The sequence below is a fragment of the Typopeltis vanoorti genome, chromosome 9 (assembly GCF_054136105.1).
Source record: "Typopeltis vanoorti isolate ZY-2024b chromosome 9, IOZ_Tvanoo_1.0, whole genome shotgun sequence".
NCBI lineage: Eukaryota > Metazoa > Arthropoda > Arachnida > Uropygi > Thelyphonidae > Typopeltis > Typopeltis vanoorti.
In genome coordinates, this window is record NC_143557.1 from 3,821,875 (window position 1) to 3,845,212 (window position 23,338).

The 23,338-nt window shown below is 36.6% G+C and overlaps 1 protein-coding gene across 2 annotated transcripts in view; it reads right to left on the minus strand.

Annotated features, from left to right (window-relative positions):
* Pex23 (tectonin beta-propeller repeat-containing peroxin 23) overlaps positions 1–22,683 on the minus strand; it is a 693,418-nt gene extending 670,735 nt beyond the window's left edge. The window contains exons 1-2 of one of the 2 annotated variants that reach the window (XM_090398408.1): positions 22,559–22,683; positions 5,981–6,234 (exon numbers count right to left, since the gene is read on the minus strand). In XM_090398408.1, coding sequence (XP_090254534.1) covers positions 5,981–6,199 — 219 coding nt within the window. In that variant the 5' untranslated portion in view covers positions 6,200–6,234; positions 22,559–22,683. Of the gene's footprint in view, positions 1–5,980; positions 6,235–22,493; positions 22,526–22,558 lie in introns of those variants that run through there. The other variant, XM_090398409.1, reaches the window with a different exon arrangement.
* Positions 22,684–23,338: the final 655 nt, after the last annotated feature.

The following is a 23,338-nucleotide window of genomic DNA, read 5'->3' on the forward strand; positions in this document are numbered from 1 at the left end:
ACAGAGGTATATCCCTACTGAATGTTCCTGGCAAGATTTATGCAAGTATACTTGAGAAACGGTTGAGAAGAATTGTGGAAGAAAAGTTGGTGAAGAACAAGTTGGAATCAGGCCAAACAGAGGCTGTCAGGATCAGATCTTCACTTTACGACAAATAGTTGAGAAATCATGGGAATATAACAAAGATCTAAATGTAAGTTTTGTCATTCAGGAAAAAGCACATGACAAGGTGCCAATAGAGTAGCTATTCAATATGCTACAGTTATATGGTGTCAATGGGGCATTATATCAAGCAATACTGAGTCTTTATTTGAGTTGTAATTCAGCAGTTAGAATTGAAGGAAGTACAAGAAGATGGCTTAATGTTAATTATGGTGTGAGACAAGGATGTACATTATCCCCTCGGTTATTCATTATCCATATGGATCACATTATAAAGGAAATTGGTATTAAACATGATATCAAAATTGGAGATGTTAATCTCAGCTCTTTGCTTTATACGGACAATGTTATAATTCTAAATAAATTCACTACAAGTCTGCAAGATTCCTGACAAAACTGAATAACTGTTGTAATAGATATGGTATGAAGGTCAGCAATAAAAAGACAAAGACAATGAAAATTGGCAGAATCGTTGAAAATGTTGTCAACTGCGTTGTGAATGGAGAACCTGTGGAACAAGTAAAACATTTCAGCTAATTAGGCACGATTTTTACTGAAGATGATAAATTAAATACGGAAACAGACAACAGAATCAACAGATCTGGTATGGTAGGAAGACAATTGAATAAATTCATATGGAATATGAGAGAAATTATTCGGAACACTAAATTAGCTTTATACAAGACAGTGTTCAAACCAGTTTTAACTTATGGATCTGAGAGCTGGGTCAGAAGTAAAACACTAGACCAAAGACTAGAGACCGCAGATATGAGTCCTGAGAAAGATTAGAGGCATGAACAGATGGCATCAATGGCAATATCATATTAAAAATGAGGACATTACGAAAGAACTTGACATTGTGAGCATCCAGGAATGCGTTAGCAGAGCTAATCTCAGATGGTATGGTCACTTAAACAGAATGGGTGAGGAAAGATTAGAAAAACAAGTGTTCTCTGCCAGGTTGGCAGTGTTACACCTGATATCTTGAGAATGTAGAATTCTCAGCTATCATGGTGTAACATGAAGAATAAAAAATTAAAAACCCTGCATAAAAGATAATAGATGAATTATTTAAAAGAGAAAAGAAAATATTCTTGCATCCAATAAAATATATAAAATATAAAGGTGTTTGTTGAACTAACTAGCAAAAAGAAAGAATATATTAATGTTGTAATATGATATAAAAGAGAGAATTTATCTAAGTAAGACAGAAAAGGATTAGTCATAAGAAATGGTATGTGAGAGGCTAGAGATTAAATTCATAGAAAAATTTTGGAAAGGGGATTAAATTAGAGGCTAGCACAAGAAAAACAACAGAAAATCGCTTAGGGTCAATTCCCAGATTGAGAAATCGTTACGGGCTCGCCGATCAAATGACGTTTGGCAGAAAAACGCCACCCTAATTGGTCGGTAAAGTCAAGTCAAAAAGGGGGGCGGAGAAAAGAAGTTAGAGAAGGTGCCGTTAGGAGAGAGGGTATAAAAGGGTTAGAACCCCCCCCCCAGGGGACTCTTTTTGGCTTTTGGTTTTGGTTCTGTTCCAGGAGAGTTCTTCGCGAGCTCCTTCGTGTGATTTCATGGTGTTTTCCTGAGTGGCGAGATAGGGGTTATATCTCCGTCGTCACAACACGGAAACAAAAGTGAGTGGAATTTCGGTTCCGTATTTCCTATGTAAGAAGCGAAGAATGCCGTATAGTCGAGGGAAAGAAAGCATATTCTTTGTGTTTCAACTTCAGTGACAACCACGAGAAAGGGAAAGCTGCAAAGATATCAATATCCACGTCGCGAGTTGTACAGTCGTTATATAGATGATTCAAAGTGTGTCCTGAATTATGAAAAGTTAAGACCGCGTAAGCATAGTTCAATTCAAAAAGGAACATAGGAGAAGCAGATTATCGGAGAGGTTATACCAGGATACTTCAATCAGAAAAAGATAGAGGCCCAATATGGAAAACTCAGGAAAGAAAGGTACTGTAAATTATATCTCGTATTAACTAAGATTCGTCTGTATTAGTTATCATTATTCTAATACTGAACTGTTGAAGTGACCTAGAAAACAATACTAGGACTTTAGTGTCTGACAGAATATAATGAAAGTAAACTGGCTAGTGTTAATATTATATAAGTAATTACGTGTCCTGAGAATATTGCATGTTTATTGTAATGTATAGGAAAGTTAAATGTCATAGTTATGTGTTAGTGCAGTAAATGGTTTAGTTAAGCTACTTGAGTTTGGATAATTAATTAGTGTGCATTAATCTTATATGTCCATGTCATATGAAGTTATGTGTTGAATGTGTATGGCGGCATGATCGTAATACCCATTATAGGATCATAGCTTAAATACTTATGATAAGCTAATCTCAGTTTGTAAATATTTAGTATAGCACTGAATTGAGTAATAACTAAAATTTGAATTGTACCATGTTAAGGAATTTAATAAACCTTTTGTTCAATGATAAAAGAGTTGTCTGAAATTGCTATCCAATGCACCACTTAAAAAATACGAACCTAATCATGCGGGAAATTAATGTGTTAAGAAACGAGATAAAGTGTCACGACTGCAACATAGTTTCACTTTCAGACATATTTTAGTTCTTTCTCCTTGTTTTTGTATATAATATCTTAAACTAAATGTCCCAAAAGGCACAGCATAATACAAATATTAGGGATACTAAGGGGAGAATTAACTTAAGTATTAGTAAAAATTTTGGTGATATCTCTTGTGTAGATAATAGTTGAACATAGATAAAGGGGAAATAACTAGATAGAATAAAAATTATAAAACGGGTGTCTGAAAACTGCATCAGGGAACTGAGTGAATTCATAAAAATGAGAACTAAGAGATTAAGGAAGCTGATCAGACTATTAGGGATATCACCCCCTGTGATTTATGCCCAAAAGCGGGTAAGGTTAAGAATAGAGTTGGTAGGACAAGGCCTACATGCATGGCATAACTTCCTTGTACTGCCCAGAAACGCATGCCCATACGTGGAAATAATTTTGGGGGAGGATTTCCTGAAAAAACATGGTTTCTCCTGTAACTATCCCAAAGCAACTGTGCTGTTCCATGGAAGAAAGAATGATTCAAAGAACGATCAAGAACTTGTAAACAAAGGAGTAGAATCAGAAAGCATAATTGAAAGTCAGAACACACGTCATAATGAGCAGCATATTCAGACCGAAGGGACACCTACAGATATCATGCCATTACAAAAGGGTAGTGTGGAAAACAGAAAGGCATCACCCCCACCGTGGAGAACTGAGAGAAAAAATTCATTCAGGAGAGACTTCTAGTAATGAACCAAGGGAAACAAAGGGAAAGAGGGCAAAGAAATTTTGTAATAACTTAGTTAAGAAAAAATTTTAATTAAAGAGGGGGCCTTTGTTGTGTCGGAAAAAAAATGGTGAGTCACCTTTTTTCCCACCCAACATTAAGTTATCTCTGAAGGAGTGGATAGGGACATGCTTATGCCTCCGGATGGGAAATGTACCGACTAATGTCCCAAGGACATTAAATATCCAAGTGTGTAAGCTCTGAACTGTGTTAAAATAACCCATGAGTTTAATAGAGAATAGTTGTAAATGAATTAGAATATAAAATCATGTATAAATTGCCAAGTAAATATGTATAAGCTAGAGCATGTTTTAATGTAAAAACAGTACGTGGCCACGGACTGTTTTTACATGGCTTAAAACATGCTCTAGCTTATACATATTTACTTAGCAATTTATACATAATTTTATATTCTAATTCATTTACAACTATTCTCTATTAAACTCATGGGTTATTTTAACACTGTTCAGAGCTTACACACTTGGATGTTTACATGTCCTTGGGACATTAGTCAGTACATTTCTCATCCGGAGGCATAAGCATGTCCCTATCCACTCCTTCTGAGATAACTTAATGTTGGGTGGGAAAAAAAGGTGACTCACCATTTTTTTTCCGACACAACAGCAGGAAACGACCCAGAGGAAGACCAAGATATAGATGGATTGATACGGTACAAAGTGCCTTGGACAATAGAAATATAAGATCTGATAATGCTGGAGTCTTGACAAGTAACAGACTGATTTGGAGAAAAATTGTAGATAGGAAGTTAGTAATGATGTACATTTTTCCTGTAGTACTATCATATCCTGTACATCCCTTGAGAGTACATGGCAGGAATTTGATGATGATGATAAACAACAACATATCCAACAAAAATATATTTTTATTGAATTCAGATAATTCATGTAAGTTAAGAAAACATATAAAGCATGAAACAAATACATAGTATAGAATTATAAAAATTACAAGCTGTATGTAAACTGTATCGCACATAATGCATAAATATTTTAGGTAAAATAAAATAAAATGCATATTTTAATCTTTCATAGCACGAGGATGTGAGGATCGTTTAATAAACATTGGTTTTGTCATGTAATCATCTGATGCATTACTACAAAACAGTAGAGTAATTCGATCTTTGGAAACTTTGAATCCAGCAGCTGATCTTTTATTTTTCGAAATACAGTTGCATTTTGGCATTTATTCCCCCGGAGTCATCTGCACTGAACCCCTGGTCTGCACTATAAATGTTTATAAAATTTTGAGAGCTTTTTGTTTAATAAGATTTACATCCAAAGGAATTTTCTTTGGAGTGCAATCTTCTATCCAAATCATTAGACATTTTGCCATTTTTCCCATTAGAATATCGTGTACACGAGCAATGCGCTTTGCATTATCGTTGACCCAGCAATAACACTTTCTTGGATTTTATGTTCATTTTGTTTGATTGTTCGAATTGTTGATTCATTTAAATTCAAAGTCCTAGCAACAACTCTTGGTTTTTCTCCATTTTTCAACCTATCAATGGTTTTAATTTTTTCTTCGAGAGAAATGAATTTTCTTTTCGATGTTGCTTTTTCCCTTTCATTGCAGTTTGTGGCCATTACTATAAAAATAAATTTTTAACATAAAAGAAGCATTACATATTAATTATGTAACTCACCAATAAAGTGCTCAGCTTGAGATTAACACACTTATGATTTTAATGCACTTTCCTGGCAGAAAACAAAGACAATTTTCAAACAATAAACACTTTACACAGTAAACAATTGAATTACATGCATGCTAAAGGGTATTTCTCCTAACATAAATTCGCTATAACTACATGCGCAATATGGGCAGACACAAATTTAACGAAGATAAAATTTGATTTTTAAGTCGCACAGTGAAAAACAAAAGGATAAAGGGTTACTACAATTTGTAAACCATGTTTATCGAAACCGTGTTCCATAAGTACTTCATTTATTTATTTATTTGTATGGAGTTTCCTCCCTTTTTCTCCCCCGTCCCTATTGGGGCGAGTGGAGCCCCCTCATGGAGGGGTTAAGTATTTATAGCTGTAGATCCATGCGTGTTCATGGGGCCGGTTTGCCTGCTTGCGGGATGAAAACGCCAGATAAACTGGTGGAAAAAACCCTACTGCCCGCGCCCAAGACTGGCTAACTTGGCTATGGCTGAGGAAGATCCTCAAATTCCTCACGTCTTCGATGGGAATCGAACCTGGGACACTCCTTCCCCAGTCATATGGTTGCGAAGTGTACAGCCACTAGGCTAGCTGCGCAGACAGTACTGCATTGAACAATGGTTACTACAATTTGTAGACCGTGTTATATCGAAGCCGCATTGTATAAGTACGTTATATGAGGGTTACCTGTATATCAAATGGAAAATACATGAATAATTGAAATCTTCAAAATATAAAAATTACATATAACCTATATTACAAAAATAAGCCTATTAGAATAAGATAGCTTTCCCTCTTACCTCATTTTCATAAGTAACTTCTTGAAAACGAATAGGGACATCTCTTACTGGAATATAAAGGTACACTTGATGATCACCACCAATTCCCCAAGTAAAAAACTGAACAGCAGAAACCCTTTTCAAATCAACACCAGAATATTTTAATTCTTTCCAGTGCTGACCACTAGTTGAAAGGGTAAACACTTTACCATAACTATTCACAGTCCATAAGTATGTCATGAGTATATACACTACTCAATATTTTTCACAAGAACCTATCAGAGAAAGAAGCAATAACTAAATAAGTATTTATTTGAAAAGAATTTAAGTTTACTTCTTATATACAATAAAATTAAGTCACTGATAATATGTATAAATAACATAGTGCCTCCATAACACAATGGGAAGAACAACAGAACATTACACCCTTAGATTGGATCGATTCTTGTCATGATGACAGGAGGAATCTTTTTTCCAAGGCTTTTTCAATTTTCTACCTCAGTATGAGATCAGTAACCACCAATCTCATACAGAGGTAGCAGGGTTACCTCTCTTTCCTCAAGGAAACTCGAGTTTATCATCACATGTACAGGCAAATCGGCCATGAGAACACACAATTTATAGACAAAACATATTGTTGGTGGTGGTGGGCAGTAAATAGTGTTGATAGTAATAGCGTTATTGTTTGTAGTTGGTGAATTAAGTAGCACAGAAGACGGTAAGATGTATGTAGCAGAGTAGTACAGAGGAGAAAAAAATTATTACAGCTTGTTTTTGATAAATAAACATTTTTAAAAAAAATTATTAATAGTTTTTTTTTTTTTTTTTTGCTGCAGAAAGACAGTCGCGTGTTCAAAAATTAAAATATGCTAATTCTAATGTAAAATATTTTCAATTCTTAAGGATCTTTAACATTAAATTTCAATATCCTTATGTTAAGCTGCAAGGTAATGGATTGTTCAAGTGTAAAAATAACTGGTTTTATATTTCTGAAGTATTCACATAATTTATATGTGAATACTTCATATTACTCATATTGATATAATATGAAGTAATCATATTACTCATATTACTACAATATGATAATCATATTACTCATATTACTACAATATGATAATCATATTACTACATAACACTTCATGGTGACTATGGCCTCATTACAGGAGAGCACTCCGTAGCACACAATCTATCAAGTTTTTAACATTAACAGGTGGAATCCAGATGCCTTATTTGTGTCCAGGTTATTTTATTATTATTATTATTATTATTATTATTTAACACCTCCAGGGAGTCCAAAGACTCATTGAGGGAGAGTGTGCCAACAGCATCGAACGATTGGTCCCCTTCCAACTACTAACCGTGCTCAAACTTACTTAACTGAGCCATTAGTAGCAGAGGCTCTACCAATCGACCAACCTTTATTAAGGATTCTTCTTTCTGATTTCTCTGTAGCAGAAATAATGGAGGGAGCAGTTCTTAGTCAGAATTCAGAATTGGAAGAACAGTGATGTCGATAAGTTGGCCTTGTCTTTGATTGACAATTATATCACTCAAAAGCACCCAGTAGTGCCAAAGGGTCCGTGCGGTTAGCCTAGTGGCTATGCGCTTCACAATCATATGCCTGGGGAAGGAGTGCCCTAGGTTTGATTCCCATTTACAATGTGAGGAGCTTAAGGATCTTCCTCAGCCATAGCCAAGTTAGCCGGTCTTGGGCATAGACAACAGGGTTTTTTCCCCAGTTTATCTGAGGTTTTTCATCCTGCAAGCAGGCAAACAAGCCAAGTGAACACACACGGATTACAGTCATGAATATCGCCCTTAGGAGATGCTGCAGAGGAGTGGCAAACTGGCTGCATTAATTTGCCAGTAACCCCTCATTAAGAGGGAACTCAACCCATCCTAAGGAACAGATGAGAAGGATAGGATAGTGACAAAGAACAAGAGACTGAGAAGTGGTGGGTGAAGGTTATTCCATGGCAAAGGAGACCTGAATGAGGTTGTGATCTGAGTTACCAGGAGGAAAACTGACATTCACAGTATACTTGGAAGGAGAGCTTGTTATGAAGAGATCATATTTGTTGGCAAATCGGAGAGAGTTCTAAAGTATTCTGGATGGGAGATTGTTTATCTGTGTTAAGTCATTGCCAATCACAAACACTTCAGAATCCTGTCTGTTTGATCAGTGAAACTGGAAAAGGAAAGTCAATTTAAGTTGAATACGTCGAAGTCTCCATGAAGGATGACTGCACTATTAGGATATTTCAATTGTAGAAATTCAAACTTTAGAGAGAGAGTTGAAGAGATTAGAGTGGTTAATGGAGTTTGGGGAGTGAGAGACAGCATGTAAAAGGTTGGTTTGGTAGAGAAATTTTGAGCCAAAACAGAACAAATGGGGGAAATTTCAGATTTTACAATCTCTAACAAATAGTGTAAGTTCTGATGAATGCACTTGTGCTGCCCTTATGATGGAAGAAACTGTACAATGAGTACTTTGAGCAGTTGAGGTAGACAGTGGTTGTGGAGGGTGCCAGCCGGTGCTGTTAGAAATAGCATTCTGGTTCAGATGACTGTGGGTAGTGTACATCAACTATATTGCTATTTAGACCACAAATGTTTTTTTGTTTGTTTGTTTGAAATTCTGTTGTTTTTTATGGTTTTTTCTTTTGCATTTTTTTTTCTTTTATAATTTTTTAACTTCTTTTTTGAGAAAACTTTTCTGATCTGCAGTAAAGTTGTTTCTTTGAGTTGCAATCCATTAAATGTGGGGAGGAATAGGTAAAAAAGAAAAGGTGGTATGCAATGAGAAGTGACAGACTTGCAAACATACCATCCACACAGAAACTCAATCTCCTATCCATATGTGGCCTCAACAGTTTCCCCTTGCAACACTGTACTTGGTCTAGCTCCAGTGACAAACTAGCAAAATGGCAACAGGATTTGATGCGAACTGATTGGAAAGCCACTGGATTCATTACTAACTGAGAAAGAATGATTAGGGGAATATAACTTTACTCAATGCTGATTGTAGGAAAGTGACAGAAACAGAAGAAATAGTTCAGTTGCTATGTGCAAGAGTATATCATGGGTGGTAACTTTGTAGTTACTTTGGCGACAGACTGATGTGAGTGAGGTACAGTAGATGAACTGAAGGTACCCAGTATATTGAAAAATATCAATGTGAATACAGCAGTGAGCCTGGATGGTATGTCTAATCTTGTGCTCCAAGAATGTGTACGTGAATTGGCAGTGCCTCTGACAAAGTTCTTTAATCTAAGTCTCAGCTCTGGCAGGGTTCCATAGGAATGCAAAGAGGGTAAGATAGATATTACATAACGGTAGCTCTAAGACAGAAGTAGCAAATTACAAACCAATTATAATTGGTCTGTAATTTGCTTTAACCACCACAACAATAATTATTGTTGTGGTCGTTGAAGTATCAGAAAAGTTGGTAAAAAGTAAAATTCATGAATAGATAGATAGGAATATGATATTCTAGATAGATGGGAAATGTGAGGCAGCATGGCTTTGTAAAAGGTAGGTACTGCCTTAATAATTTATTCACATTTTATAATAAAGTGACAGCAGAACTAGATAAGAAAATGGCTACACGAATATATTGCTAGTCTTTGCAAAGGCATTTGACAGAATACCACATGGAAAACTATTACAAAAGTTAGAGCAAATGGGAATGGATATGAAGCTAGTAGCGTGGATGGGAGGGGGGGGGGGAGGCCTCCAACCCAAAACACAGTTTTGCAGACGACAGCACACTACAATCCTCACTTGCATTTGATAAGCCTTACCCTTCACAACTCACCTCAACCTACAGAACATCAACCACCACTCTCAACTCCGATCTCCAAGCCATCCTACAATGGGGTTCGGATAACCACATAAATTTCAACGGCAATAAAATTCAGTTCTGTGCTATTTCCCATAAAAAAGAACCATTTTTTCCCAGTATCCTTTTTGATGATACCCAAATTTCCAGACAGTTTGAGATCTCGCTTCTTGGACTCACCTTCACATCAAGCCTCTCCTGGCATAAACATATCACAACCATTGCATCCTCAACCTCAAAAAAAATATGATTTCTCTTTTGCTCAAGACGTTACTTCACCCCAAAACGGCTACTAACATTATACAAATCACAAATCCGCCAAGCTATTGAATACTGCTCCCATATATGGGGTGGGGCCCCTAAAAGCTCTCTCAAAATGCTCGACTCAATAGGAGACAGAGGAGAGCAATTAGACTTATCAATGATCCATCTCTTACCAACTCTCTCCCCCCACTTTCACACAGACGTATGGTCTCTGCAGTATGTATATTCTACAAATATTTCCATGGAAAATGCTCATCCGAAATAACATCAATAATTCCTCTGCTCAGTATAAAGCTCATTGGAACATGTTCAGCTGCTGCACAACATCCCTTCACAGTACACCTAGAAACAAACAGAACAAGTTTCTTTTCCTCTTCCTTCATCCCTGCAACTGCTGCACTGTGGAACATTCTCCCACCTACTGTGTTTCCCAAGGAATATAATTTAAAGTCATTCAAATGAAATGTAAACAAATTTCTCCTTTCCCAACCCACTACCCATACATGGTACTAATGTACTATAGGTTGGCCAACCAGCCTCCTGTGTATGGGCTCAACATAAAAAAAAAAAAAAAAAGCCACATGTTGACTACTGTGCACAGATTTGGTCACCTGCATTTCTTGTGGATCAGGAGGTGATGGAAAGGATTCAGAGACGAGGGACCAATCTGATGACAAACCTGTCATCAGATTGGTCCCTCATCTCTGGAATGTTCCCAATGAGGATAGACTGAGGGTGTGTAGGTTTCAGAGTTTAGCTGACAGGGCAGAGGAGAGAGGATATGATAGAAACTTATAAGTTACTAAAAGGATACTATAAGAGTGACACAGAAGAAATAATTTTTCAATATATGGGAAGTAGGGGGAAAGCACAGTTACACTTAGAAGCTGTCTAAGAGTGTAGTTAGTAAGGGTATGCAGACCAAGTTCTTTTCTTGAAGAGTGGTGAATGAGTGGAATGGATTACCAGTGGTGGTTGTGAGCAACCCAACAATGAATAGGTTTAAGGAGATGTATGATAGGTATTGTGTTAATGGATTGAGTGGGTTTCCTGCAATGAGTCTTTTGAGTGCCCATATAAATAATATGCTAACCTAACCACTCTCCATGGAGTGCCCATATAAATAATATGCTAACCTAACCACTCTCCATGGAGTGCCCATATAAATAATAAATGGTGCAGTCTGGTGTACTAACCACCGGCCAGCCTGCAAAACAGTTTTACAAGTGGACAGGAGAAGATATTTAGTGGGATGTTACTATAGGCAAGGAAATATAGAAGGTGATGAGCCAAAAATGTTTAAACCAACTAGTTTGACAAGCACAAAACGAGTGATGAATAATGGAGACATTTAGCAACTAATTATATCTGAACAAGGCAAGATTTCTCATCATTATTATTAATATTAACATCTGGGGTCTCTGACTCCATGGAGTCAGAGACTCATTGTAGAAGACACAATATTACATATAAAGCTCATCCAGCCATGCCTTAAACTAATTCAATGTGTCTACATTCACAACACACTCAGGCAGCGCATTCCACTCACCAACCACTCTCCATCTGAAGAGCCTTCTCCTCACTCCTCTGCTCACAACCTTCTTATACAGTTTCCAGGGACGGCCTCTTGTTCTATCTCCCTGTCCCATTCTATGAAAAGTCTCTTCCATGTCAACCTGATAACAACCATCGAAGGTGAGTTAGTCGATCTCATACGGAGGTAGCAGGGTTTTTTCTCCCAGAAATATGGGTTTTTCATCCCGCATACAGACAAATCGGCCTTTCAGAACACGCAATTTACAGACAAAAAATACTAGTTGTTGTGGGCGGTAGATGGCGTTGATGGAGATGATTCGTAGTAGAGGCTCAGTGTAGTGGTTGAGACAGTTGTAGGTATCCTCCCACGATGAGTCTTTCAGAACACATGCAATTTACAGACAAAAAATACTAGTTGTTGTGGGTGGTAGATGGCGTTGATGGAGATGATTCGTAGTAGAGGTTCGCTGTAGTGGTTGAGACAGTTGTAGGTATCCTCCCGTGATGAGTCTTCGGACTCCTTGGCGGTATCAGGAATAATAATAATAATATCCTCCCCCAACCTCCAATTTTTCTTGGCATAAACATAACACTCCTCAGAACCAAACAAATGATTTTTCTTTTGCTTGAAGTGTTATTTTACCACAGCTATTAACTCTATACAAATCCATCCAACAACTGAATATCATTCAGGATGCTACCTTAAGAGTTGAATTAAGCATAAAAGGCAATTAGGTTAATCAATGACCTTTCTCTCATGAATCACTCCACTCTCTCAGTTCCTGCTGCCAACATTTCATGCAATTGTTTCCATTGTCAATATTCTGCAGAATTGGCATTGGTAATTCCATGCAGCAGCTACTCACTCTGGTACAGTTCTGCACAAACTCAGAATATTTTTAAACAGTTTTGTGTGAATAGCCAACCTTGCCCTAGAAACCAAACACAGAACTTTTTCAAGTCACTACAAGTCTTCAATGAGGAGGGTGGTGATTTCATATCAGGTGATGAAATTCGCCTCCCACCTAAAGACATTCCACAAACCTTTGTGCTCTCAGCAGGATTCAAACCTATAGACAGTGGAGATGTTTGCATAAGTGTCTTTTGGTATTAAGAACACAAGAAAAACAAAATAAATAATTAAACAAAGCACCCAAACTTTGCGTGTAAATGTTTTAAGGATACCATACTGCTGGGAAGGAAGATAGTGTGACTGCTTATGTAAGTATCATTAAGTATGTGTATGGTTTCTATAAACAGAAAAGAATATTAACTATTTCTTATATAAAATATTATACAACAAAATGAAAGTTATTTATTCTAATAACAAGTCTTGCCACATAATTCTGTTATCTTCATGACACAACATTTAGCCAATCACTGTAAAAATGTGTCACAAACTCCTATAAATGACAAATTAATGCATACTCCACAATCCATCTCACACCAGACACAAGATCACAAAACTATTCCAATCCCCTATATCCAGGATATATATCAAAGATAGCCAAATAGCTCTAAAATCTTCATGCCACTATCAGATTACACATTCAGCTAGAAACTTCATTATTCTCCAAGTGATAAGCCTCATCCTCTTGCACATCCTGGAGCATATAAAATTCCTTGTGTCCCTGCAACTTACCCTACTTTGGGGAAAATGGTATTAACATTCATCTTGAAGAAAATAATAATTATTTGTGATCATCTATATGAAAATTCAAGTCTGGCTGATCAAGCACTGGATACACTTTCACACAGGATTAAATGAAAAAAAGAAAATACTACTGCATAAAAGTTGCAATATGTCTGAGACTATTTTTAGAATTGGCATCAACCACAGAGCATTTTCCTAATTTCAATAAATATGTCTAAGATCTGACTAACCATTATTCACATAACTAAATCCATTAATTTCATTCACTGTCAGGGCACTCACCTAACTCTGGTAATCTATTCCACTCACTCACTCACTACTCTCAAAGCAAAAAATCTAGTCTGCACACTCTTACTTGCTAAACTCTTACACTACTTCAAGGGAAACCCCTTGTTCTCTCCCTACTCATCATGCGGCAAAAAATTTCTTCTGTGTGAGTCTCATAGAATACTATTTCTATCATGTCCCCTCTCTTCTGCCTGTCAACTAACTCTGAATGAATCGCTGTAATCTTCAACTTCGGTCTATCCTGATAGGGAGAATTCCAGTCACCAGCTTGGCCATTCATCTCTGGATTCTCTCCACCACATTCTGATCCCCCCCCCCCGAAATCCAGGTAACTAAATCTGTGCATAGTAGTCAAGATGAATCTGAATCAGAGCCTTATAAAGAGGGATAATAGAGTCCATATCTTTACTTGTCATTATGTTTTTCAACATTCAATGATTCCATTCAATGACTTCTTGCTGGCCTGGCTGGCAGAGTGGTTAGCATGTCTGCTCTCTAGCCAAGAAGTTGCAGGTTCGAATCCAGCCACGGGCATGGATGTTTGTGATTGTCCTACAAACTCTGTGTGGAAAGGGAATCTGCGACCCTACCACATATTCTAGCAGGAGACTTCACTCCCAAAATCCTGTGAAGTATGGGAGTGACCATACTGCCTCTAGCAGACATCAAATGTGTGAAAAATAAAAAAAAAATTGTCTACCATCATCCCCAATCTCTAGCCTCATCAATTGCCTCCAATCCTGTACCATCAATTGGATACAAAGTATGTAATCTTTTTCATCCCAAAGTGCATCACCTTACATTTTACAACATTAAATTGATAACAAATATCCTTCCCCCACACTACAAATTTATTTCGATCATCCTGCAAAATATCTATATGAACTCTATCAACTATTGCTCTCCCCAGATTTGCATCAACAAACTGAATACTCTCGCTTCCATCATTCTCTGTATCATTAATATACAAATTAAAGAATAGTGGCCCTAGTACAGGGTGACTAGTAGAGTGCCTTAAGGCACTCTACTAGTCACCCTCATTCTCCTTGATTACATTAATACTTTCTGGTGTCTGTCTGTCAGCTACCCCCAGATATCCATTCTCACTTGTCCAACTTCCCTAATAATTTTCCATCTGGTATTCTGGCAAACATCTTTGCAAAGTCCAGCAGTATCGTGGTGTGGTCATTGCCTTTGTCCAATTATGCTATCATTTTAGTAGTATAAAATGTGAATACTGCTAAAGGCAGGACCCCTACTGCTAATCCATGCAGCCATCACAGACCCCATTTTTTTCTATCTGATCCTCAGAAGAAAACATTTGTCCTTTTTCAGCTTCAGAGTATAACTTACATAGCTGTAAAGTTACACTCTGAAGATTACCTCGATGGACCTGTGGTTTCAGTCAGGATTTCTCCATGACTGCAGGTCGTAAAGAGTCCAGCTATTCCTGTCTTGCGCTTTTCTTCTCCATTTTCTTCCAACTTTCTTAATCATTGGGTCTTCCCACGTTAAGGCTGGTCTTCCAGGTTTCCTTTTGGTATCTCTCGGATACCAGTTTGTAACTCTGACTGTCCATCTGTTGTCTCTCATTCTGGCGAGATGTCCTGCCCATCTTCTTTTGCTGTTTTAGATTGTTTTTATTATATCTGTGAGTCCAGACTTCTTCCTGATTTCTGTGTGTCTTCCGTGGTCTATTTTGCTTGTATTGCATATTCTTCTTTCTATTGCATGTTGAGTTGTTATTAAGCTTTGTTCTTCTTTTAAAGTTGTGTTCCATGTTTCACTGCCATAAGTTAATGCTGGTAAGATGTGACTATTGAAAAGATGGGCTCTTATGTCTATATCTATGTTTTGGTTGGTAATTGTTGATTTCATTTTGTTGAAGGCTATCCAAGCAGCTCTTTTTCTCCTTGCTATTTCATTTGATATATCATTATTCATTTTTATGGACCGGCCGAGGTAGATCTATTCTTCAACTTTTTCGATGGTGTGAGATTCTAGAGTGATTGTATGATCTTTACAGTATTTGTTTTTCATCCATCTTGTTTTGTCAGGGTGTATTTCCAATCCAATTTTTTGGCAGTTTTGGCTTATGTTATTCAGCATTGATTCTAGGAGTTTGGGTGAGTGAGATATTAATACCACATCATCGGCGAATAATAGGATATTTAATATTTCACCATCAACGTTTATTCCATCTTTCATGTCAATTTTTCGAATGATGCTGTCCAGAGTAGATGTGAAGAGATTAGGTGATAAGACATCACCCTGACGTACTCCTCTACTTAAGTTAATTTTAATCGGGTTATTGAAAAGGGTGATATTTGTTGTGCTTTCTTTGTAGATATCTTTTATGACGTGGATGTATGCTTTTTCTACGCCTTGTTCTATTAAAGCTTGGAATACTGCGTTATGCTCAACAGTGTCAAATGCCTTTTTAAAATCTATAAAAAGAAGACAAAGTGGGATCTGGTATTTTCTGCATCTTTCTGTTAGCTGAGTAATAGTTTGAATGTGATCTATTGTTGAAAAACCTTTTTTTGAAACCAGCCTGTTCTTTGCAGCTATTTTCATTGATGGTGGTTTGTATTCAGTTTAGGATGATTCTGGCAAATATTTTATATGTGTGTGCTAATAGACAGATAGGTCTGCAGTTACTGATGTCTTCTTTATTACCTTTTTTATGCAGAAGTATGGTCTTTGATGTTTTTCATTCAGTAGGTACTTTCCTTAATTGTATATATCAGGTAAACCTTTCTGCTAGAGCTTTAAAGAGTATTTGTCCACCCATTTTTAATTCAGCAGATTTAATACCGTCAATTCCTGGTGATCGGTCATTTTTCATATGGTGGATAGCCATTTTTATTTCTTCAGGTAGGACAGATGGTATTTCCAGATTTTCCAAATTTTCGTCTGGTACTGAAGCTGTGATTACTTCTTTAGATGAGTAAAGGTTCTCATAAAACGATTTTACTATTTTTTCCATTTCACCTCTGTTTGTATTTCTGTTTCCTTGATTGTCTATGAAGGCTGATGATAGTGGTTGCTTTAGATTTATTTCTTTTTCTACTTTTTTTAGGCTACTGCGGAGCTAGCTGCTTCTGCCAATTTTGTTGTTCTATATATATGTTATAGTCATCTTTGATATTCTGCCCCAGTTGTTTACAAATAATTTTATATTCTAGACGATCTTTTCCTGTATCTTTCAGTATTCTTCTTTTCTTCAATAATTCTATTGTTCTTGCTGATAGGCATTTCCTGGTCTTAGGAGGAAGTTCACACAAGGTTCCTTCTTTACAGTTCATTAATTTATTGTTAAAGTTTGTTAAATCTTTGTCGATGTCATTTTTTAATTTCCAGTCGGTTTCTTCCACCTTTTTTCTAAATTCTTCTGGGTTTATCTGTTTTGAGCGTTTTTTATGGTTGGACTGTGCTCATACACGTTCTTCATTTTTTTTTTATGTATTTTGAGAGTGGCTCTTATTGGACAGTGGTCTGAATGAATGTCGCAGTAAGTTTTCCCAATGACTTCTACATTTTTTAATATTCTTTTGCAATTTGTCTCTCCATTTGGAGATTGCAAAGTCCATCTTTTTCCAGTTCTCTTTTTAAAGAAACTATTCATAATGTACAGCCTTTCTGCTTCTACAAATTCTGCCAGGAGTTCACCTCGTTCATTTCTTTCCCCTTTCCCCCACGGTCCAATGTATTTTTCTTCAATAAATCCTGTACCAATCTTTGCGTTGATATCTCCACACACTATTGTGTATGTTGTTTTTTTCAGTAATGTTTCTCGTAGGTGTTCATAGAAATTTTCTATTTCTTCTTTGTCAGCTGTTGAGGTGGGTGCGTAGGCTACTATTATTTTTATTGTTATGGATTCTCCAATTTTTAATATTAGTGTTCCTAGTTGTTCAGAATGGATTGTACAAGAAATAATATTTTTAGTTAGCTTTTCATTTATGATGAAGCGAACTCCTTCAGCCCTTGTAGTGTTATCTGAGGCTCCCAGGAAAATTTGGTTGTCATTGTTCCATTCTGCTGTTAATTCAGAGCTTCTTCGGGTTTCACAGATAGCGAGGACATCAAACTTTACATTTTGCAGTTCTTGAAGCAGGAAATCAATATGGGAGTCAGAAGACAGAGGTCTAGTGTTGAAGGAACTAATAAATAGGGTCGAATTTCCAGATGGTGATCTATCTTCCTCTGCGGGATTCTTAGCACCCCCCTGCGCTTGCAGATTTCTCACCACCACCTTGGTGGAATCGCAAAGAGCCACGCAGGACTGGGGGCCTTTTTCTTCTTCTACTTGCTGGTATTTACAGCAGTCTACAGCACTTCTCCTGATCATGGTTCTGAAGTGCACCTTTGGTCCACGGCTCCTTATTCATTATTCGGAGCTGTCCGTTTGGGCTTCCCTCATCCGCCACCCAAGGGACGCACTTGGTAGAGGGTGAGGTCCCCCCCACACACTCGGAAGATGCTGGTTTGAAATCCAAGGAAGGGTTTTTTATGTTGAGCCCATATACAACAGGTTAGCTGATCGACCTATAGTACATTAGTATACCATATATGAGTAGTGGGTTGGGAAAGGAGGAACCTGTATATTGTATTCCTTGGGAAACAAATCAGGGAAAAGACTACTGTTCTGCAATACAGCAGAAGCAGGGATGAAGGAGGGAAAAGAAACTTGTTCTGAGAGTTCCAAGGTGCACCGTGAAGGGACGTTGAGCAGCAACTGCATGTGTTCCAACAAGCTTAGACTAAGTGGGGAAATTATTGATGCTATTTCAGACGAATGTTTGCCATGGAAATATTTATAGAATACACATATTGCAGAAACCAAACATCTGTGCAAAAATGGAAGGAGTGAGTTGGTAAGAGATGGGTCATTAATAAGTCTAATTGCTCTCCTCTGTATGTGAGAGCAGTATTCAATAGCTGGGCGGATTGGTGATTTGTATAATGTTAACAGCTGTTCAGGAGTGAAGTAACGTCTTGAGCAAAAGAGAAATCCTAGTTTTTTCGAAACTGAGGATGCAATGGTTGTCATGTGTTTACACCAGTAGAGGTTGATGTCAGGGTTATTCCAAGAAGAGAAATCTCAAATTGTCTGGAAATTTGAGTATCATCAAAAAGAATACTGGGGAAAAAAATGGTTCTTTTTTATTGATGAAGTTATTTGAACCCCATTGGAGGATGGCTCGGAGATTAGAATTGATGGCAGTGGTGATTGACCGTAGGTTGATGTTAAATGTGTAGAGTAAGGTTTATCAAATGAAAGAGAGGAGTGCAATGTGCTGTCATTTGCAAAACTGTGTATTGGGTTGGAGGTCAACTGAGGTAGGTCATCGATATATAGCAGGAAGAGGGTTAGCGAAAGTACAGAACCTTCTGGAACCTCAGCATTAGTTGAATGGTGAGAAGACAAGGAATCATCCACCATCACACATAGTGTGTGTCCAAACAGAAAGCTGGTAATCCAACTACAGAAGTCCTGAGAAGACCAAATGATTGTAGTTTGATTAGTAAGCCTTTGTGCCAGACCCGGTCAAAAGCTTAGAGATATCAAGTACAACCACTTGAGATTCACCAAACTTCTTTATGATATTTATCCAGAGATGGGTGACACATGTGAACAGATCTCCTGTTGATTGGCAGCAATGGAATCCATAGCGGTGGTCATTTTTTTGCTAGGTGCATTCAAGTAAGTGTTAAGAGTTGGGAATTAATGATTTTTTTTCCTATTACTTTAGACGGCAGTGATTTGTCACCCTTCTCGAGAATGGATTGAATATAGGTCAATTTCCAGGATATAGGATAGATACGTGGAGTAAGACAGTATATATAGGAGACATAGGATAGGAGTCACTTCTGGTGCACAAACTTTCAGGACAATTGGAGGAATGCCATCAGGGCCAGGTGACTTTTTTACGTGTCTAATTTGGGCAGTATTTTTTGGATCTCTTTCTGGCAAAAGAATATTGGGGGGCATTGTATGTTGGGCATCTGGAATGGTTGGGGGGGCATTACCATTGTCAGTTATGTGTGCATTCGAAGTGAAGTGTGAAACCTGGAGATTGGCTTTTTCTGTGGGTGATGATGCAATAGAGATATCTGAATATGACAAGGGTGGGAATAGAGTTGGACAGAAGTTACGACCAATTGTTTCAGCGAGAGACCAAAAGGTTCGGCTGCCATTTGGACAGGCTGCTATTTTTCTGCTTTTTGCTCATTTGAACTCTGTTTTGGAAGCACTGATAGTTTTCTTGCATCTATTTTGGGTGCGAGCATAAGCACTAAATGAGGATGGGTTTCTTGAAATGTTCGTAACTGGACACAACCACAAATCAGTGCTTTTGGTGATGGGGATGGAATGGTACACAACAGTATAGCATACTGGCACACCTTTATTAACAGTGACGTGACATCTGGATGCAGTACATTTAGAAATTTGTAATATTTCATAACTTTTTACACATTTACTTAGTATAAGCTTAGTTATTTAATGAAATTTACATTTTTCACCTGGTCAACTGCTAGGATATTCCTATGTAAGTTTTTCTATTATATGTACTATATATATATATTTTTAATTATCATATACATTTTACTTATTTCTTTATATGCTTGTACAATAAATTTATGCTTAATAGACTATGTGTTAGATACTTAATTTGCTGTTCTTATTTCAAAAACATTATCACACTATAAAGTAAAAATATCAGTAAATTTAAATTTACTTTTGTATCTTTTTAATATTCAAATTTTCCTGCTAGCAAAGAATGAGTAGTTACACCTATTGTTTTTGCAAAAAAAAAAAATAGCACTGCAGCCACTTCATGAATCCTCTGGACGCTCTCATCTGGTCTACATACTGAACTGGAAAATCAGTTGCTCTTTATTGCTAGTTCATATAATGCATAGACATGGATATTTGTGACCATCTTTAGCTAAAAAATTATTTCACTGCCCTACTTACTAGAAGCCTCCAGTAACTTGAAAACGTTCCATTTAATTTCCAGAAGAAAATTTGCAAATTATGTAAAAAATAATTTAAAAAATAAAACATACTTAATATCTGTGTTGCTGTTGTTAAGAATTCTGGCTGGAGCAATTAAGGCTATATTAAGTATTATTGTGCCTCTGCTGGTATGCCTTTTTTTTTTTTTTTTTTTTTTTTTTTTTTGGCAGGATGACTTGTGTTTCTGTGGGAGGGAGTACTCTCGTAAGAGTGACACCTCACCTGTGATTAAAAAATAAGTTGTTTTTTTTTGCAACCCAAATACAAAACATTAGCAAAGAAGGGAGGGGGGGAGTATAACTCTCCCCACTAAACAGTTTTAAATGATAAGGAACTCTGAAAGATGAGAAAATATTATTGCTGCAAAGTCACATGAGAATACTAGATAAATTTTTCCTATTATAAACATAGCATCTTGATGCATTTTAAAAATTGTATTACATCGATTATGAAAAGCTAAAACAATTCCATTATATTAAATTTCAATAATTAATTAGTTTTAAACAGGAATAAATTTATAAGAAAATTTTACTTGTACTACAATGTGGGGTACATGGTACATTTAAAATTTATTATGCATCTAAATACTATGTATGGTTCCTCCCACTCTCCCTATTTGTAGACTGATACGGAAAGGTGGGAAAATGAGTATAAGAATGTGTAACAGAAGTTCTCAAAAATATCTTAGGCTAGACAATATTTGTAAGCAGTAAAGGAGTAGTTTCATGTACTTTTAAACTTGTATGGTACAAAGGCTGTGTGCATTCCTTGGTGGTGGGTGGGAGAAAATAATAACACACTATTGAAGTATACTTCAATCATATATCTGCTTGGAAACAAGTTTTTACTTTAAACATACTAATACTGCTTCAGCACATTTAGAGAAAAACAAAAATGTGATGTCTGGTAAGTAGTAATAATTCTCTCACAAGCAGACTTGAAATCTGAAATGAAATCAATACTTGCTTGCACTTCCCAAGAGCAGTTGTATGAAGAGTTAGGAGGTAGAAATGGCTATGTAGTGAATGATTATAAGATGTTCCGTGTGCATTATAGCTAAAAACAACTCCAAGTGAAAATTTTGGAATGCACGGGAATAAATAACAAACAAAAAAGAAGAGATGCAATAAAAATCATGTATCATATGATAAAGCTGCATGCAGTTTTATTATAAAGCAATAAAATAAAAATTTAAAGTTTAGTAGAAATACTAAACCCATGAACATCTGCTACTTGCATGCCATAAAACTAGTAATTTACTTACTAAAATAAAGAGTCAAAAGGCTAGTAATTTACATTATTTGCCACTATATTAAGGATGTTTTGCTTTTAATCGCACTTTTTTTTAGGTTAAATCAGCAGCTCAACAAATGCCTCTGAAGTTTTGTATTTTTTTTTTATTATTATTATTTTTTAATCTCAGTGGGATTTTCATGTAACTTTCATTAACGACTAACTAATAATGATAATCATTCAATTGCAAGAGAAGACCAGCATGATCATGTCTTGGGAAAGAAATCATAACAGATAAGAAATCTACCACTAATACTGAATTTTAAGCAGCAGAATCTGAAGCAATAAAAAGGAAGTTCGGGTGGGGGAGGTTATTTATTGATATGCACTCTTACTAATTTTTTTTTTTTTTTTTTTTTTTTTTTTTTATCTCAGTGGGATTTTCATGTAACTTTTATTAACGCCTAACTAATAATGATAATCATTCCATTGCAAGAAAAGACCAGCTGGAGAGCATGGTCATGTCTTGGGAAAGAAATCATAACAGATAACAAATCTACCACTAATACTGAATTTTAAACAGCAGAATCTGAAGCAATAAAAGGAAAGTTTGGGTGGGGGAGGTTATTTATTGATATGTACTCCTACTAATATTACTGCCCTATCCCAAAATAGGTCATAATCTACCTACATTATAACCCACATACGACAACACCCGTAAACACAATGCACATGCAACTGATTTATAATACTTACAGAAGAGCCACCTATTCATTCAATTTGGGAGCAACAAAACTTTCCACAGCATGAAATTATTCTCATAACCATAAAAACGAAAGGAAATTCGATTAAAAAAAAATCTTCTAACTGCTTTTTTTCACACAGTTCAGTCTCTTCCACTTTTTTTTCTTCCTATACTGTATAGAGGTCTGTGTAACTCAGTAGAAGCATTTTTTGAATCACCTGCAGTCGGCCGCCCGAAGAAAGACTTAAGTTCTATAGGCAAAGTGGATGTAATGTAATTTTGCATCGCCCGAAATGAAGCCATTTTGGCTCCTTATTTTAGTAATTGCTTAAGTTCTAGTCTATTAGCCAACTAGAGGAACATTTTCTATGCCTTTCTTCGACTAGATTCCGAGTTAGTAGATCTCTGTCACGGCAAGCGGTTTTTTTTTTTTTTTTTTCAGGAAGCTCAGGTTTTTTGTCCCCTTAACTCAAGAAAATCAAAGTAGAACCCACACTACAAGAGACATCAAAATACTGTACTAGGGTTAGGGAACACTAGAGATAGCGGCACTTGTTAGCTGTCTCTTCATAAGGTGACGCATAAAAATGGGTGATAGTCTTGGGCCAGCTATCGTTGATTGGATACCAGTGAAGATTGAGCTGCCCACTCAGTCTCCAAAAGTTAGATCAGGCTAAAATGGCCTTACCTACTCCTATAAGGGAATGAAAAAGTCGATAGTTGATTTTTTTTATATTCTTTAGCAGCATGATTCTTAAGCGCCCATAACTGTCCATGATATCGTTAGATTT